The sequence below is a fragment of the Aquarana catesbeiana genome, linkage group LG10, assembly GCF_042186555.1.
Source record: "Aquarana catesbeiana isolate 2022-GZ linkage group LG10, ASM4218655v1, whole genome shotgun sequence".
Taxonomy (NCBI): domain Eukaryota; kingdom Metazoa; phylum Chordata; class Amphibia; order Anura; family Ranidae; genus Aquarana; species Aquarana catesbeiana.
The window spans coordinates 83,650,115-83,669,654 of record NC_133333.1 but is presented as its reverse complement, the minus strand read 5'-3'; the positions used below and the strand labels follow the sequence as shown (position 1 = coordinate 83,669,654).

At 43.8% G+C, this 19,540-nt stretch overlaps 1 protein-coding gene across 1 annotated transcript in view; it reads left to right on the top strand.

Moving 5' to 3' along the window:
• The first annotated feature begins 3,379 nt into the window (after positions 1 to 3,379).
• Positions 3,380 to 19,540, top strand: part of LOC141110759 (prolactin-like) — a 35,773-nt gene continuing 19,612 nt past the window's right edge. Inside the window, exons 1-2 of the mRNA XM_073602351.1 lie at positions 3,380 to 3,450; positions 6,047 to 6,228. Coding sequence (XP_073458452.1) covers positions 3,420 to 3,450; positions 6,047 to 6,228 — 213 coding nt within the window. The 5' untranslated portion in view covers positions 3,380 to 3,419. The remainder of the gene's footprint in view (positions 3,451 to 6,046; positions 6,229 to 19,540) is intronic.

Genomic DNA, 19,540 nt, shown 5'->3' with positions numbered 1-19,540 from the left:
GCTGATGCAAATTTTAAACAAGTCACAATTTTGCGTGTTTAGTATTTCCAAATGATCAGAATTTGACCCCAAAAAATGTGATATGTGTACCAACACCAGAAATCAAAATGTCATTCCCAAAATTCAGAGGGTAACATAACTATTTTACACTCACACGCCAAGAACCACCAAATATCACAGAATAAATGAAGAAGCATTACTCCTGACTAATGTCATTCCATCACTTATAGGTATATGTCCAAATAAATGCAGTATTTATGTGTAGAAGGGTTCCACCACCATTGTAAATCATGTCATATGTTTTCCATGGGCAAGGACAATAATCAGCCTTCAGATTTCCCCACCAGCACTAATTGCAGCCTCTTACCAAGCAAAAAGCAACACAATTTGAGATGGTTTAGCATGCTGACAGTAATCAGCCATACCCAGCCTTCAAAACAGATGGTATATGCCAGAAACAGGTGTTTCAATGGTTCTCCGGCCTTCCACAGTACATCTGCATTGATTTATTTATTGCACCCTTGGGACTTAGGACTGTTGGACACCACAGAGATGCAGCCTCCATCCATATGGCAGCACAGTGGCTAATGGGTTAGGACTTTTACTTAGCAGCGCTGGGGTTGTTTGTTCAAATCCCAAAAATGCCACTTCATGTAGAGAAGTTGTCTGTTCTCCCTATTTTGTTGTCATGTCCTTACAAAAATGTAGTATTTATGTGTAGGAGGGTTCCACCACCATTGCAAATTGTGCCATATGTTTTCCATGGGCAAGGACAATAATCAGCCTTAAAGGGGTTTTTTCATCTTAATGCATCCTATGCATTAAGGTGAAAAAACTTCTGGCAGCGACCGGCCCCCCAGCCCCCCGTTTTACTTACCTGAGCCCCGTATTTGCCTCGGTGTAGATGTGCTGTCCCTCTCTTCACGGGGTCCCAGCTCTTGATTGGCTATATTGATAGCGAGCTGCACAGTGGAGGTAAGTATGACATGTTTGTTATTTAAAAAAAAAACAAGCCTTTACAATCACTTTAAGAATTCCCCACCAGCACTAAGTGTAGCCTCTTACCAAGCAAAAAGCAACAAAATTAGAGATGGTTATCTAGCAGCATGCTGACAGTAATCAGCCATACCCAGCCTTCAAAACAGATGGCATATCGCGGAAACAGGTTGTTCAATGGCTCTCCAGCCTTCCATAGTACATCTGCATTGATTAACTTATTACACCCCTGGGACTTAGAACTGTTTGACACCACGGAGATGCAGACTCCACCCATGTGGCAGCACAGTGGCTAACTGGTTAGCACTTTTGCTTAGCAGCACTGTGGTTGTTGGTTCGAATTCCAAATATGCTGCTACCTGGCTAGAGGTTTGTATGTTCTTCCTCTGTTGTGGTGTTAAAGTTTATTTTTCACCAGTGATTACATTTTTGATGGGTTTCACATAATGGAAACCCAAGAAATGTCATTATAGATCAAGCGAGCGTGGGTTTGCACCAAATCTATAACTGTGTGTTTTGGGCCAAATATGGATGTATAAGTCTGGTGCGATCCTGCACACATATTTTAATGTTGTATGCTGATGATGAATGACAAATGCACTTTATCAACAATTTGTGTGAAGCAGCCCTCACAAAGTTGTAATTTCCTGTTTTGTACCTGCCAGGTGCCTAACAGCGTACGAGTTTCATTTTTAGATTTTTGGTATCCCTGATTATGGCCAGAGCCTTGGACATTTGTTATTTTTAGGTTTGCCCTGCACAGATATATATATATGCTGTTGCATTCTTTCATTTGTAAAGAGTGTGTGTTCCTGATGAATAAGTGTGAGCACTCGAGGCATACATGAGGAGACAGAATCAATTACACTGGTGGGTGTGTCCTTTACTGGGTGAGTTTAGGTAATGCTAGCAATCCTAGCTAGATTATATAAAGGCCTGCAGTTGTGGCGATTGTTTGGCCTGAGAAGAGGCCAGAATCTTTGTTTGCAGTGCTTTTATTGGTTTACAAATAGGTTTCCAAATTGTGTCTTTGTCCAGTCTGACCATGGGCTCATTGTTTGTGAGCCTCAGCAGACCTCTATCTTGTTCTAGTTACTTCTAAATCTCACATATTAGACTTACAACTGCTACTGTTAATCTAGTCTATGTGTTTAGATGAAAAGGAAGTTTCCTGCTAATTCAAAACATAAGTGTGTGTGTCGATTTTCTTTGTGCACTGCCTTTTTGGATTTTGTATTCATTTTGTCTGTTTTTGCTAACGATAATCCTGCAATTTAACTTTTTAGGGGTTTGGGGCGAGGAGTTCTGATCACCAAAAAGGTTTGTCATGGTTATTAGCGTGATTTGTTTCCCTGCTTTTCTAATGTGATTTTTAACGTGTCTAATTTTTTGTGTCCTACCCTTCTATCTCTTTTGAGTGCAAACTATTCATACCCCTTCAAATCCATATTACATCTAGTTGCATACAAAAGTATTTGGTTATGCACACATGCAAGTCCTTGAGTAGAAAGTGTAAAGGGGGGAAGGGAAAAAAAATCCCTTCTCAAATGCTGAATTTCAGGGCTCTGTTAATTCTTTTGTGGACTAGGTAAACCATGAAATATGTCAACTAAATGTAAATTCTCTCTAAGCACCAAATAAAATAGAAAACAACATTTAAAAAAAAAAATTGGCGTCTGGCCCTTTGGGTCTGGCATAGATTTGAAGAGGAACTCCACAGCAAAATTAAAAAAAAAAAAATGACGTGGCCCCTTTTCCCCGAAATCCATACCAGGCCCCTTGGGTCTGGCATAGATTTTAAGGGGAACTCCACGCCAAAAAAAAAAAGGGGGGCCCCCCCAAAAATCTATACCAGACCCTTATCCGAGCATGCAGCCCGGAAGGTCAGGATGGGAGGAGCAAGAGCCCCTCCTCCTCTCCTGAATTGTACCAGGCCACATGCAGTCAACATGGGGGGGGTGGGTGCTTTGGGGCAGGGGGGCTCTGCGCTACAGCAGCTGCAGATGGAAAAGGAAAGATCATTTTAATAACATTAAATTACAATATGGCTTGTGTAGTAATTGTATATGCTAGATTCTGTATTTGTTTTATATATGTTTTGCTCCTAATTGTAATTTGGCCCTTCTACCTAAGAGTATACATGATATATTAATGATAAAATGTTGGGTAATTAAAGTCATTAAGTTTTACAAATCCCTTAAGCTTAGGAGAAAATTAATTAAAACACAGTTGATCCAGTGTGGTGAAGCTCCTTAATATGAATGTAGGGAAGACAAAGGTTCCATGTTTCTGATTAGCACAGTGATTATTACATCAAATAACCTATAAGGGAGGAGGAGCCAGTCAAATGTATATAAACTACATCTGTCAAAATGCTGATAATAGGCTGATAATTCCAAATTAGATAGAAAGTCAACACAACCATGATTACCTCAAGAAAAACTTCATTTACAGGTATGAGCATGTTTTAGAGTTATTCCTCTGTTACTGCAAGTTTTTTTGTCATAAAAAAACAAACAGCATTGTTTTCTTTTAAAACCCAAATCCCTACTTACATCAGTTTCACAATGAAATGTATTTATTGGGTTTCATAGAACAGAGGTCTACAGATAAAAGTGACACTAGCAATGCCACATGTCACTCAAATCTGGTAACCAGTAAATACCATGTTAAATATGGTCACACATCAGTTTTAGGTAAAAAAAGGTTAGGCCCAGGTGTCTTCACAGATGTACATGTGAGACACAATGAAAATAGCTTAGAATAACTTATTTAACTTAAATAGAATAAATTAAAGTATATTTAAAGTTTTTAACCTTATTTTTAGTTTAGGAAAGAGTAGGAAAGGGTTAGAACACCTTTCATGTATTGATTGCGGTAGGTGTCCCCAATGGGAAGATTTTCCTTGTTTGCCCTATGACTATGGTCAATACATAAATTGAGGGAAAATCCAGAACTGTCAAAGTTGAAACTACTCCTCGTGCTTGTGTTTCGGATTTCCTGTCCAACAGGGAACAAGAAAGCAATCTGACAGCAGTCCTAGCCCCTACGACTGTATCATGATTTGTTTTATCTTAGCTGTAGATTTACTTTAAACTATCCAGATGTTTCTCAAGGATTCTGCTGGTGAGATTGCTCTTCTTTGCTGCAATAGCTATGTGGGAATCCCACTCTGCGTGTTAGATTGTTACATTAGAATAGTTACTGCTATGTCATGAAGAAGGCATCAGAAGAAATGGTGACATCTGGGATCACCCAACTGTCTTAGGAATAAGAATTCAAGCTGAAAGAAGACACAGCCAGGAACTATAATGGGATCTCCCCAGGGCCAGTGCAAAGATGTTTGTCTACTTAGGCAAAGGTGCAAGATGAGGTTGTACTGAGTAAATCGATACCCATGTCAAACCCTAAAATTTGCGTGTGCCCGCAACATTTTAAAAGCCTCTACAGGTCATCAGTTTAGCGTTACGAAGGAGCACTAGTGTTAAACATATTCCTCTCACTCTGGTGTGCATGCTGATATAACATGTGTAGGACAATCGTTGTTTTCAAACTGTATTTATGTGCCCCAATTCATAGATTTTTTTTGTAAGTGTGGGTGTGTAGAGGGGGCTCAAATTTTTATACATTTAAAAAAAAATGTATCTCTCCTTATATACTTAAAACATTTTTGGTTTATTATTTATTTGTACATAACTTTTATTGATATCACATGGGGGGCCAATAGCTCCCTATGTGAAAGCATATAGGTGACAGGTTCCCTTTATGGAGACACCCAGGGTATATTAGACCCTGGATGTCCCTTCTCTAATCCACTGCAGCTGATAGAACACAGACCGTGCTCCATCAGCTACGTCCCCCAGTACTGATCCCGGAGAATTACAGCTCCGGTCCAGAAAGTGACGTTATACACGTCACTTCCCGGTCTGTGTACAGGAGCGAAGCTGAGCAGATGGAGATCTGCTAAGCTCCTGCTGCCCTTTCCAGCGACACCTGCCATGACAACACTGTGCCCGCAGGTGGGACAGCGGAGCCTGGTGAACATGGCAGGGGGTCGCACAGATGAAAACGGCAGCATATCGCAGCAGTGGTGGAAGTGATAGGTGGCTTCACAGCTGCTTGTATCACTTCCACATGAAACCCGACAGTCAGCTTTACTAAAGTACACACACTCCCAGCCGTTATAGGGGCTGGGAGTGTGTAAAAAAACATGGGAGTGTGTAAAAAAAAAAATTAGAATCCCCAGCACGTGGCTGGGGAACCAGATTTTACCCCCTCCCTATCCTTACGCCCTAAGGTGGCTGCTTAAGCTTCTTATGGTAGCACTGGCCCTGGACCTCCCCCATGGAATTCCCAAACGATATAAGAGGTAGAGGGTATCCAGGCCTACCCGATTTCCTTCTGTAACCAAAATATTACTTTTGAATGGACTGCTCTTTCTGATTTGTAACAATAACAATACTTGTACAGAAAGACTAGTAAATATCATACAGTATTTACCTTCACTTTGCAGCTTCTTGTTCTGTGTTGTCATATATCATAAAGGAGGCTTACAAGTAGCAGTTGGCATTATTCTGCCATGGCAATATAGGTTAGGAAGGCATTTGTGTATTTGGGAGGAAAACATTTCCTCCCAAATTACCACATTATTTTATATTATATATATATATTATAATATTTTATATTATAATTTGATAAAATGTTTAATGATATAGGTTCCTCCATAGAAAATGGTTGATGGTTTTATATTTAAAGTAGTTTTCCTCTTTCAAAAAGTAAGTTGGGAACCATCCATAGTGAGTTTTCAACTAAGAAGCTTTGTCTTTCTCTAATGCAATAGCGAGGTAACAGGGGCCACAGCAGTTGCATCTGCTAATGGGTTCCTGCTCGAGAGGAGTCTTCCCTCTACGACCCTCAAACTAACATTTACTGTATAATACAGTCAAACACAAAAATCTTACATCAAAGTACAGATTATAGATTGAAAATTACTGTGGTTCAGTACTATGAATATATTAATAATGATAGTTATGTTTTGTTTTTGCTATAGGAAAGTTGTTCTTTGCACTTCTAGTCTCTAATTTGGTTTTGGTGAGAAAACTGGTCTTGTCCAACCCAATCTGCACCCCGGGAAGCCTCCAATGCCAGGTCCTACTCAGTGATCTTTTTGACAGGGCAATCAGAATCTCACATTATATCCATTTACTCTCCACTGAAATCTTTGAAGACTTTGTAAGTATTTAGAAGATGTAAAAGTTGTAAATGTTTATATACTTATATGCGTTTTCTTTGCTGCGCGAGCTCGCGGGGATGGGGGCGCTTTAAATTTTTTTTTTTTTTTTCTTATTTATTTTATTTATTTTTAAATTCATAAATTGTGTTTAAAAAAAAAATGTTTTGATGACTTTTATTGCTGTCACAAGGAAACATCCCTTGTGACAGTAATAGGTGGTGACAGGTACTCTTTATGGAGAGATCAGGGGGTCTAAAAGACCCCCCATCCCTCCTTTACACTTCAAAGTATTCAGATCGCCGAAAACGGCGATTCTGAATACTGTGTACTTTTTAAAAACCGGCGCCATTAGCAGCCGAGTAAACGGGGAGTGACGTCATGACGTCGCTTCCGCGTTTACAATTTGAAGGCTGGAACGAAGCCGCCCACAGCTTCGTTCCAGCCCGCCCCCAGCCGCCGGAGGCATCGGATTGGTCACCGAGCCTCTGGATTGACCGGGAGGCTAAGTAAGAGCGGCGGGAGGGGGGGGAGTCCCCTCCCGTTGCTCCGGTATAACAGCCGAGCGGCTTTTAGCCGCATCGGTTGTTATACACGGGTAGCCAATCGCCAGCTCTAAACAATGGTACCGGGATGATGCCTGCAGCTGCGGGGTAAGGGGTTAAGTGTAACACATGCAAATATTTATTACCTCTCACAGAGATCACAGGACTCCCTTTGATAATACCTTCATCTACTTTTTTCATCAGAAGGATGGCAACATCTTTATTCAGGCATTACCTAGGGTCAGTACCTACTTCATGGACTGAGATTCTGACTCAGAGCTGTGTCCTATACTGTATATCTCCCAGTACTCGGGAAGTTCACAAATGTCTGACACAGATCAGCACTTGCTGAAGCCTTTCAATTTGTGACTTTCTACACAATTTTAGGGTCTCGTCACACATGTGTTGTGGTAAACTTCATCGGTTCATAGCTCTATAAATATTGCAGTGCCATTAATTGTGTTGCACATACCATGTGTTATGACAGGCTGTGGTGCATCAGAAAAAATGGCACATCTCCAATAATTTGACCATTGAGGTATGTTGCAATGCACCATAGAAATGTGATTAGGCCCTCAGCAGTGATGTATTGTGGGTTCTAAACGCCCAGGCAAGGCAAGTAATTTGCGCCCCCTAACCTGTGGACTTTTAGATACCCCCACCCTGATCAAACTCTTAGATAACCCCCCCCCTACTCTGATCAAACCTTCTAGCTACCCCACCCTGATCATACCCCCTAGCTACCCCCACCCCCCAACTTTGATCACACACCACCAGATAATCTACAAAATTCCTCCACTCTGATCATACCCCCAGATCCCCCCCCCCCCCCCCCATTCCTCCACTCTGATCACACCCCAAAATTTCTTCCACTCTGATCACGGTGTCCGTTTATGAAGCAGTGATCAGCGGTGATCCCAAGGATCACCGCTGATCACAGTCCATAAACAGTTTATGAAACAGAGATAATCGGGGAGGGGAGAAGTGTTTGAACATGTTCTCCCGACGATGATCTCCGCACACCGAGAATCCTCATTGAATGACACAGTAATGGGCAGTTTATGAAGCTGCGATCTCAGCGATTCACTGGTGATCTGAGTCAGAATTCACACTCCCCGATTCACCAGCTCAGAGGTGGAGAATCAGGGAGTGAAGAGGGAATCTCAGGGGATCTGAGGGGGAAGGAGGAAGATTTTTAACTTCCTTATGCCTTGTTCAGACCCCCCCAACATTGTAAGCATGTCCCACTGTCATATTTATGTATATATATATATATATATATATATATATATATAATGTGTGTATATATGCATGTATATATAATATGTGTGTGTGTATATGTGTATATATATATATATATATATATATATATATATATATATATATATATATAATGTGTATATATATATATATATATATATATATATATATATATATATATATATATATATATATATATAATGTAGGGGGACTCCTTATTTTATTAACATTAACCATGCCATCTGTCAGTGTATTGAGCGGTGATAATTTATCACTGCTTAATAAACTGACATTTCTGTGTTTTAGTGAATTTCTGGTACTGTAATCTCGTAAATTCTCACGAGATTCCAGTATTAGGGGGCGTCAGAAGCATGTTTGAAGCGTTTGTAGATCGCTTCACTCCTCCAAAGGTGAAGCGATCTACTCCGCTTCATAAACTGGCACACAGAGGAGAACGATCTCCACTGTGAATGCCTGAGAATGAAGCAGTGAATAGATTTCACTGCTTCATAAAAGGACACCCACATCCACAGATTCCCTCCACTCTGATCACACCCCCAGATCCCCCCCATCCCTCCACTGTAATCGTACCTCCAGATCCCCCCCATCCCTCCACCCCGATCACGCCCCCAGATACCCCACCAGATCCCTCTACTCTGATCACACCCCCAGATACTCCCCCAGATTCCTCCACTCTGATCACAGCCCAAGATTTCCTCCACTCAGATCCCCCACCAGATCCCTCCACTCTGATCACACCTCCAGATCCCCCCATCCTTTCACTGTGATCGTACCTCCAGATCCCCCCATCCCTTCACTCTGATCACCCTTTCCCAATTCCTCCACTCTGATCACACCCCAAGATTTCCTCCACTCAGATCCCCTACCAGATCCCTCCACTCTGATCACACCTCCAGATCCCCCCCATCCCTCCACTGTGATCGTACCTCCAGATCCCCCCCATCCCTCCACTCTGATCACACCTCCAGATACCCCACCAGATCCCTCTACTCTGATCACATCCCCAGATCCCCCACCAGATTCCTCCACTCTGAACACACCCCCTTATCCCCTCTCATCCCTCCACTGTGACCGTACCTTCAGATCCCCCCCATCCCTCCACTCTGATCACACCTCCAGATACAGCACCAGATCCCTCCATTGTGATCACACCCCCAGATCCCTCCACTGTGATCACACCCCCCAGATATCCCCATCCCCATTACACGTACAATCCCCCCACATCTCACCAGTCCTGCAGCACCAGAGACAGGAGAGTTGGCTTTATCCTGCCCAGGAAGGAGAATATGTCCAGCAGGGCTTCCAGTGGCTGCGGCAGCAACCACCGGGGAGCCTCTTCCACCCTGGCCCCCCCCCCCGCTGGCACCCTCAGCCTGACCCCCCTTGCACAGAGTGGCGCTCACTGCCTGCACGCACTCAGGATCCCCCCACCGCTCCGCCCTCCTCTGCATGCCCTGACCTGTTCTCCCTGTTTTCTCAGTGACAGCAGATAAGCAGCAGGTAAAGTAAAATCTGCGCCCTTTCTCCTACTGGGAATTAAATGTTGTGCCCGGGGCGCCCCTTCATGCTACGCCACTGTCCCTCAGTGTTGCAGCATGATCAATGGTTGGAGAGGAGAGTCAAAAAATGCTTCTTAGCTTAGTTAGTGTCAGTTGACAGAAGCTCAATGACTGTTAATGATAAAACATACAGCCTTTTAGAAAGCATTTTACTGTTTCTGTATATTGTGACACATCAGAAATGTGTTCAACCAGACTTGTAAAGTTAATGAAAGGTCTGCTTAAAAATAATTAATATAGAGGAATATTAAATATGCTTTGGTGTCCCCTGCTTGGAGACATCAAGTCTTGACTGACTAATATAGCAGCACAATTACCTTGACACACCATGACTTTGCTGTGATCACATGCCACATACTTAAAGCGGTTGTATACCCTCAGGAAAATAAAATGTTAAAAAAAACCCCAAAAAAACCCTGTAAGGCAAAGGCATAATGAGCTAGTATGCACCGCATACTAGCTCATTATGAAATACTTACCTTAGAATGAGGAACCCATATTGCAGGCACAGCGGGGGAGCTGACATTTTGCCCTCTGTGTGTCTTCCCAATCCATAGACTTACCTGTAGGTAAAAATTTAAAAAGTGGGTATACAACCACTTTAACTTAATAAGGCACTGCTGCTGAGCTGGAGTTCCTAACGTCATTGTCAATTTTAAATATAAAATTTTGATTAGTGATTTGAAGAACAGAATTTCTTACACAAGTAGGGCACGTAGCCAGGAAAATAATCACAAACTAAGACTTAGGGCTCTTTCTCATGGGGCGGATCAGTGATGATCCGCCCAGTGAACATCCGCTTGCTCAGCCAGGAAAATTACAATGACAGGTCCGTCGCTGCACACTGTGCAGTGACGGACCTGTCAGAGCGCCGCTCTCCCCTATGGGGGATCGGTGATGACGGACCGTAGAGTCCGTCGTCACCCGATCCGATCCGAAAACGGATGGAAAAGTAGGTTTTTCCTCCATTACACTTTTTCGGATTGGAGCGGGTCGGATGTCAGCGGACATGTCACCGCTGACATCCGACGCTCTATAGACCTCCATGGAGTGTCCGTTCAGGTCTGCCTAAAAAACTGACAGGCGGACCTGAACGGACAGTCTGTGTGAAAGAGGCCTTAGAGGGACATGTCTTAAAAACCAGCACCCTTATAGTTTCTTCCCTCAGATGAGGGTTAATGAGTCTTCACAGGCTCCTAGCTGTTTCTGTCAGCTGCAAGGTAATGGGTCCGGTCAGCATCCCCCGGTTGGATTGGTCCTCAGCAAAACTTAGCTGGTCCAACAAATGATTCACTTCATTAACATGTAGCAGCTGTGAGCACTGTATAAACTATATGTAGCCACAGCTACACATACAGTATACAGTGCAGTGTTCCAGCAGTGGGATAGAAACTTCACACCCTGCTCCCGAAACAAAATATAATCAGACTGAGCACTGCTCAGTCATTCACAGGGAGCTTTGTATTCTATGTTTATGTGACGTCACAGCCTCAGCCAATCATAGAAAGCTTTGTTTTCATTATTAGAATACAAGCTCCCTGTGAATGGTTAAATAGCACTCTGTCAAACTTGATTTTGTTCCAGGAGCAGGACAAAAAGTTCACATTTCACTCCCAGAAAGAAGTGCTGTATACTGTATGTAGTTGAGGCTACATACAGTTTATACAGCACTTGCAACTGCTGCATCTGTTAGTGAAGTAAATAGTTCTGTGCAAACAAACTATGTAACGTTTCCTAAAACCTGGAGATCAGTTTTAAACCCCATCAGCCTATGCTTGTGAGAGCTCCCCGGCAGGAAGGGCTAAAAGCCCTATTGGGCCATTTTTGCTGTCTCTATCCCGTTAGGGAGCGTCACCTTCACTTCCTGTCCTGGAGATGCAACAGGAAATCTACTAAAGTAAGGAAAATCCTCATCCTAAACAGTTGTCACCGTAAACTGTGTCCTCATTGGAATTTACTCCCTTTTCCTGATGACCACTCCAAATATGTTACTCACTCTTTGTCCACTAGCAATGGTCACCAGAACAAAAAAGAGAGATTAAGTCTACTCAGCAAGGACCTACTCCATCCAAAACTAAGATAAAAGGTTTTGCCTTTACTTTATAAACCTTCAATAAATGTCAGGGGTGGCATATGTGGCTTAATTCTAAACAGGTTGGCAACCTGGCTGTTATGTTAATTCTCAGGTTTCAACACATTTTGAGTTACTGAACTGAAACAGGGTTGCAGATGAGCAAAACTTGAGAAAAGCTTTAGCACTTTTAGATGGAGAAGTCAGTGATGGCACCCTCCATTGGTCTGTTATGATGGTTTCATTTTATATCACATAATATAAGCGGACCACAAATTCTGTTCATCTATATTCTCCATATGTGTACCAAAGTGGAATGGCTATTGTTTTAAACTTTGGTCAATAAACAATTGTCACCTGTATTATAAAGGGTATAAAAGAGTGAGTGTTTCTCAACTAAACTATAGCTGTATCATTACTAGCTGTTACTGTACAGGACCTGATACAAAATCTTAGTACATCCCTTAGCATACCCTTTACATTGGCTGGAGATTGCCCTTAAAAAAATGTCAGCATTTAATTAGTACACTGGCATTTTTCAAAATGGGCATACAACTTATATCAGCAAACACATTGTGTGCAATTTATTAAAGGAGAAGTATGGGTTTCGGGTTTTTTCCCCATCATACTTAGCTAGGTGGATGCAGCATCGGTCTGAAGCTGCATCTGTCCCCAGCGTCTCTGCACTGAGAATCAAGCCATCGAATAGCTCGGTTCTCTAGGCTCCCTGAGTAGAGAGCTGCCGACTGTCAATCAGCAGCTCTCCTACTCTGCTACACTCACTGGAGCACTGAACTGTGGACGGGCAGGGAGCAGGTGTCTCAGTGGCTCACTGAGAGGCTGAGACAGCCATCAGTCCAGGCACCTGGTGGATCCAGACTTCCAGCGTCAGGATGACACAGTGCCTGGAATGATTCCAGTGATGTCAGCAGACGGGTCACAGGAGTGCAAAACAAACTGCACTCCTGTGACCCATAGGAGAAGCCCAGCCGAATGAGCTCAGGCTGGACTTTTCCTTTAAACCTGGAGCACTTGTGCATAGCAACCAACCAGCTTAATTTTTAGCTTGTTCAGTTAAGCTTTGAAAAAAAGATAGAAGCTGACTGGTTGCCATGCAGAACTGTTGTAGCTGCTATCTCCTCCAGTTTTGATGAATCCCCTTTTCTGTCTGTTTGTTATGGCACTATGCTGTCCATGTCACAGGCTTATGACCCTAGAGAGCATATTTTGTCAAAAGTCTGCCCTGGTTGTACAGTTAATACAGAGTTCCTTTGTATACCACCTGTAGTAATTAGGTAGGTAGACAATCAGTGGTATGTATACATCTCATTCTTGCATTTCATGAACTACCATAAAGTATAACTAAAGCCAAAACTTTTTTTTAGTTTTGGATAGAGCGAGGGCAGAGTTTGAACCACTGTCAAGCTTTTTGTTGTCTCTGTTCCTGTTAGGGGGATTAGCGCTCACTAATTGTTCTGATCACCAGTGTCATTGGGAATGAAAGTGAGGGTGAATTCAAAGTTTTGAGTTGCCACCAAAACAGGAATAGAGGGGAACACTTCCAACTGGACCACTTTGTTCTGTATAAAAGCGGATATTCCTAACATTGGAAAGGTATCCTCTCACTTCCTGTTGGGTCTAAGGACAGGAAATCTAGCTGAGACAGATATGGCTAACTATATAAACACAGCCGTTTTAACTTTCCCGGCTCCATCCAAATTGAAAAACAAACAGTTTTGGCCTTAGATATACTTTAAAGGAAAACTCGACTTTTACCAAAAGTATACAACACGTGCTACCACACTTGCTTTGTAATGTCATATTATTATTATCTACTTTTCTACTATTTCTACTTCCATTTGCAGCTTGTGGGAGTTTTTAGAACTATTAAACAAGTCCAATGTCACAGCATGGGGCCTTCTGTAAATTACAATAATACAGAACTCCTTCACATGTTATTTCCTGCGTGAGTGATTTGCTTTCTTCTTTTACTAGAATTTTTCAAAGGGTTCATTTATAGGAATTTCTGTGGACTAGGTGTCTTATTTTGGGCTAGATATTGTTTAGGACCCATCCACACATAACCTCTAATTCTGGGCTTTCTAACAAGCAGTGGTGACCCATCCATTAGGGGCGCAGCGGCGCCACACCCACTAACCATTGCGCCGACCCCTAATCTCCATGCAGGGCACTGGACGCATGGATTTCAATGTGTTTTTTTTTTTTTTTAAGCACGTGATTAGAGACGGAGGCTCTAATTGGCTTTAAAATGGGTGGGCTCGGGGCACAGAGCACTGTGCCCCAAGCCCACCCACTTGAATGACATTAGAGAATTAATATTCACTAATGTCTTCCTGCATCTCCTCCCAGCCAATCAGGAAGGGGGTCCAGAGACCTGATTGGCTGGGAGTCTTAGAACTCCCAGTCAATCGGGTCTCAGGACCCATCTCCTGTTTAGCCGGAAGGAGAAGCAATGGCCCCTGCGGCAGCGACAGGCTCTTCCAGGAGCCCAGATTCAGCAGTGCACCACCACGTCATCCTCCTCCCCACACCTCTACCGGAGTATAAGGTAAGGCCACGGATCACATGCGCGCGGGGGTGTGTGTTTTGGAGGTAGTGCGATTGAGTCGGCGCGAGTGGATTGAGAGCCATGGGAGGGGTGGCAGTAGTGCAAGTGGATCGCCATGAGTGGATCGAGAGCCTCCCCAAAATATTGATCACCAGCCACCACTGCTAACAAGATATCTCCAATCCCAGCAACACTAACTCACTTATGAATTGTCTATCGCTACTCCATTTACTACTCTATGGGACAGGGAGGGTTTGTCTCTCTCTTCTTACACATTAGGCAGTATGTGTTTTCAGAATGGAGCTGGAAATAACTGATCAAATTGCATACTCTTTAAACCAAATAGGCAAATTTACAGAAAAAATGTAATCAGCAGACTGCTGGCTGAACATATTCAATTTCATATTTACCGGAAAAAATAAATAAAAATAAAAAAAATAAATAAAAATAATTATTATATATAATAATACAAAATAATTGTAAATGGTTAATCTAGAGCAGTGTTTCTCAACCTTTTAGTCAATGCACCCTTTAAAAAACAGAGTTAGGTACCTGGTAACTCTTTTTCTAAGAAGTCTTCCAGGGCAGCATCCGAGAGATAGGCTCCTCCTCCCTAAAACAGGAAACACATTAGTCCACCATTATAAATTTCACACTCTTACCTGTGTGCCTCAGTTATGTTAAAGCACCGAAGGAATTCCCTGTAAGCTGCAAGCTCCCCCTCTGTACCTGGTTTTTGTTGTTTCAAGGGTGGGAACTAGTGCTGCCCTGGAAGACTTCTTAGAAAAAGAGTTACCAGGTACCTAACTCTGTTTTCTCGAATCGTCTTCCAGGGCAGCATCCGAGAGGATATATCAAGCAATACTTACTAGGGTGGGGTTAGAGACTGGAGCACTTTACGACCAAATGCTTGGTCTTGGTCAGACAGCTGGTCTATGCGGTAGTGCTTAGCGAAAGTACTGAAGCTCGACCATGTCGCTGCCCTGCAGATCTGCTCCGGAGTTGCCCCTGCTTTCTCTGCGGCCGAGGTTGCCCAGGCTCTAGTTGAGTGCGCTCTGATTTCACTAGGTGGAGTGAGATTCTGTGCCTTATAGGTAATCTGTATGGCCATCCTTATCCATCTGCTGATGGTGCTTTTTGAAGCTTGTTTCCCTCTGTTGATTCCTGCATAGAGGATGAAGAGGGAGGTCGTTCTACGCCATTCTTTTGTTCTTTCGAGATACGCTATGAGCGTGTTCCTTACATCAAGTTTGCTGTAAATGTTTCTTTTCCTACTATCCATGGTTGTTGGAAGTGAGGGTATGACGATGTTTTGGGTTCTGTGAAATGTAGAAGAGACCTTGGGTAGAAAGGCCGGATCTGGAGAGAGAATTATCTTGTCCAGATGTATTAGACAGTATGGTTCTATTGAAGATAGAGCTTGGATCTCACTCACTCTTCTGGCGGATACTAAGGCCAGAAGGAGCGCAGTTTTTAACGTGAGGTTTTTGTCTGAGCTGTCCTCGATAGGTTCAAACGGAGGGGAAAGAAAGCCCTTAATTACTGTGCCCATGTCCCAGGTGGGAGTTTTGTACAATTTGGCTGGTTTGGATCTTTTAAGAGCTATGAGGAATCGTCTTATCAGCGGGTCTTCCGCTAGTCTAGTATCCATGACCGAGGAAAGTGCTGCAACCTGTACTTTCAGGGTACTTGGTGATATGTTTTTGTCTGCACCATCTTGTAGGAAGTCCAAAACTATTGGAATTATCCCACCGTTGGAGATTGGTCTGTCTTCGTACCAAGAAGCAAATTTTTTCCTTATTTTCTCATAGATGGCTCTCGTTACCGGCTTTCTGCTGTTTAAGATGGTGTTGATTACTCTGTCTGACAGGCCTTTGTTCTGGAGTTTTACCCTCTCAGTAACCAAGCCGAGAGCTTCAAGATTTTGTGGTTCGGATGGTTGACTGGGCCTTGTGACAGTAGATCCGGGCGGTCCGTCAGTGTCAGCTGAGGTTGTATGCTGAGATTTTTTAAATGACTGAACCATGCTCTCTGGGGCCAGTGTGGTGCTATTAGTATCACTGTTTTCTCTGCCTTGATTTTTTTGGATTACTTTTGGAATTATGGCAGTTGGAGGGAATGCATAGCACAGATGCCATTTCCAGTTTTGGTTGAAGGCATCCACCCCGCTGTTGCCATCTGTAGGGTCCAGGGAGAAAAATATCGGAGATTTTGCGTTCGCCCTGGAAGCAAATAGGTCTACTTCGGGTATTCCCCACTTCTGGGTGATTTGAGTGAAGGTTGTTTGGTTTAGCGACCATTCCGTGTGTTTTATCGTTTTCCGGCTCAGCAAATCTGCCACTGTATTGTCTGTTCCTTTTAGATGAATACCGGATATCGATCTTATGTTCACTTCTGTCCACAGTAGGATAGATTGTGTCAGTCTCATCAGTTTTTGGGATTTTGTGCCCCCTTGTCTGTTTAGGTATGCGACTGTCGCTGCGTTGTCTGATTGTATCTTTACATCCTTCCCCTGTAATGCTGGCTTGAAGGTTTTTAGCGCTTCCCCCACAGCTTTCAGCTCTCTCAAGTTTGAGGAGGCTTGTGCCCATTTGGGTGTCCATTTCCCTTGCGAGAACCGCCCTTCCATGTGGGCTCCCCATCCTAGGGCGCTTGCATCGGTGGTGATGCTGACTGGATTGACTTGAGCCCATCTGCGCCCCTCGATGACCCGAAGTGGGTTGAGCCACCAGTAGAGTGTTTGTTTGACTGTGGCGGGGACGGGAATGGATTTTTCTAGGGATGCTTGCCTGCCATCCCTTTGGGACAGAATGTAGTTCTGTAAGGGTCGCATGTGAATTTGTGCCCAGGTGATGGCTGGAATGGAAGACGTCATCAGTCCTAGTACGGACATTCCGTGCCTGATCGTTGTGGAATGGTTCCTTAGCAGGGACGTAATTGCTTGTGTCATTTTTACGTCTTTTTCCTTTGTTAGGAAAATTTTTGACAGTCTGGAGTCCAGCACGTATCCCAGGTACACTACTCTCTGGCTTGGGATCATTTGCGATTTCTCTGCGTTTATTAACCATCCCAGGTTTTGCAGATAGATCATACTCTTGCGCAGGTTGTTTTCTAGGATTGCTGCTGAGTCCGCAAAGAACAGGAGGTCGTCTAAGTATGGTATTATTCCAATACCCTCCTGTCTTAGACCTTTTAGCGCTTCCGCCATTATTTTTGAGAATATTCTTGGAGCTGAGGAGATTCCGAAGGGGAGAGCTGTGTACTGTAGGTGCAGCGTAGCTGCTGGCCCCTGGATTGCGAACCTTGGAAACTTTTGGTGATCCTTTCTTATGGGGACATGTAGGTAGGCATCCTGTAAATCTAGTGTTGCCATGAATGTCTCCTGCGGTAGGATGTTCCTAATTGAATAGATAGATTCCATTCTGAATCTCTTGTATCTTATTCCTCGGTTGAGTGGTTTGAGGTTTAGTATCAGCCTTAGTTTGCCTGATGGTTTTCTTTTTGCGAAGATGTGTGAGTAGAAGCCCTTTTGTTCCTCCTCTTGGGGAACGTGACAAATCACCTTCTGATCTAATAGTTTCTGTAGGGATTCTAGAAACACCTTTGCTTGATTGCTGTCCTTGGGTAGCATGGTCGCTAAGTATTTGGTTGGGGGGCGGTTGGAGAATTCTATTGCGTAACCGTCCGCTATGGTGCGCAGTATGAATTTGTTTTCTGTTATCTCCTCCCATTGGTGGGAGAAAGCCGCCAATCTGCCCCCCACCTGAAGGCAGTCATTGTTTTTTGTTCTTTTGGGTATTAGGCTTGAGGATGAATTCACCTTTGCCTTTCTTGTTTTGTTGACCCCAGTGCTTTTTTGCCCCTGGCTTATTGAATTTCTTGAAATGCCGAAAGGGCGCCTTCCCTTGTCTCTTCTTGGTTTGAGGGAACCCCTTATTTTTTGCTGCAGTCCTATCCAGGACTGTTTCTAGTTCGGGACCAAACAGTAGGTCTCCAGTGAATGGTATGCCACATAAACGGTTCTTGGAAGGTGCATCCCCCCCCCCAGGATTTTAACCACAGGGCTCTGCGGGCCGAGTTTAGTAGTGCCGTGGTCCTAGAGGATATTCTGACAGTTTCTGCTGAAGCATCTGCCAAGAAAGCTGCCGCTCTAGTTAGTGTGGGGATGGTTTTAATTAGTTCCTCCCTGGGTGTGTCGTTCTCCAATAGATCTTGCAGCTGGGTTAGCCAGATTAGCAAGGTTCGGGCTGTGCAGGTGGAAGCAATAGCCGGATTTAGGTTTGCCGCCCCTGCTTCCCATGCCCTTCCTCCTTTGAGTCTGAACAGATACCGTCTTCTGATTCAGATTGTTCAGATTCATCTGAATCCACCTCTTGTTCTGCCTGTACCTTGTTCTCCCTCTGGTAGATGGGATACTGGCCTGAGCGACACTTGCTGGCGTTTCTAATTTCTCTATAGCTGAGCGTAGTGGTGCCATGGTGCTCTGAATTTCTTTCTTAAAAGAATTGAGCAGGTCTTTCAAAAATCCCTGTGATTCTTTTGCCACCATTTTGTCTAAGCATTTCTGACACAGGGGCTTTTTCCAATCTGGGGAAAGCCTGTGGCTGCATGAGGCACATGTTTTGCCTTTAGCCTTCCTTTCCTCAGGGGTCTTTGCCTGCAAGCGAGCATAGAGAACAAAAAAACCCCGTGAGTTTAGGTGGTCAAAGGAACTGCCTGTAGATAGGCAGTAAAGAGGTTAAGACAGAGATAATTCAAGAATATTCTGGCTTACCTTGGAGCTGTCCTGATTTGCAGGATCTGCAGGGCAGGGTGGGGAAGCGTCAGACATGATCAGCCACCAGGATCCTCTGCTTAGAGGCCTTTTTATCTGCTTCCTGCATAAGCTCCGGCCCCGCCCCCGGCTGACCCCGTGCAGGTTGGTGGACACACCTGCACATGCCGCTGTATTGTAGAGTAACTGTGCTGGTAGTGAAGGGTAGCATTGAACAAATTTGCTATTTGTATTCTGTTTTCTTTCTCTTTTTTTTTTTTTTTTTTTTAAACTTCCCGCCCCTAGGTGTCCCTGCTCTATCTCCGCAGTAGATAGACTACGGGAAAATGGCCGCCAACCCGGAAGCGGAACTTCCTCGGCGCCATCTTGGTACACCCCCGACTCCCTGTAGCGGCCTGTGGCGGTGAGGACGCTGCTGCGCCGCCCGGAGAGCGGTGGATTCGTTTGGGGGGACAGCCGCAGCCACCAGGGACCTAATTTAGAAGGTGCAAAACCCTCCCTGCTAGAACCTCTGC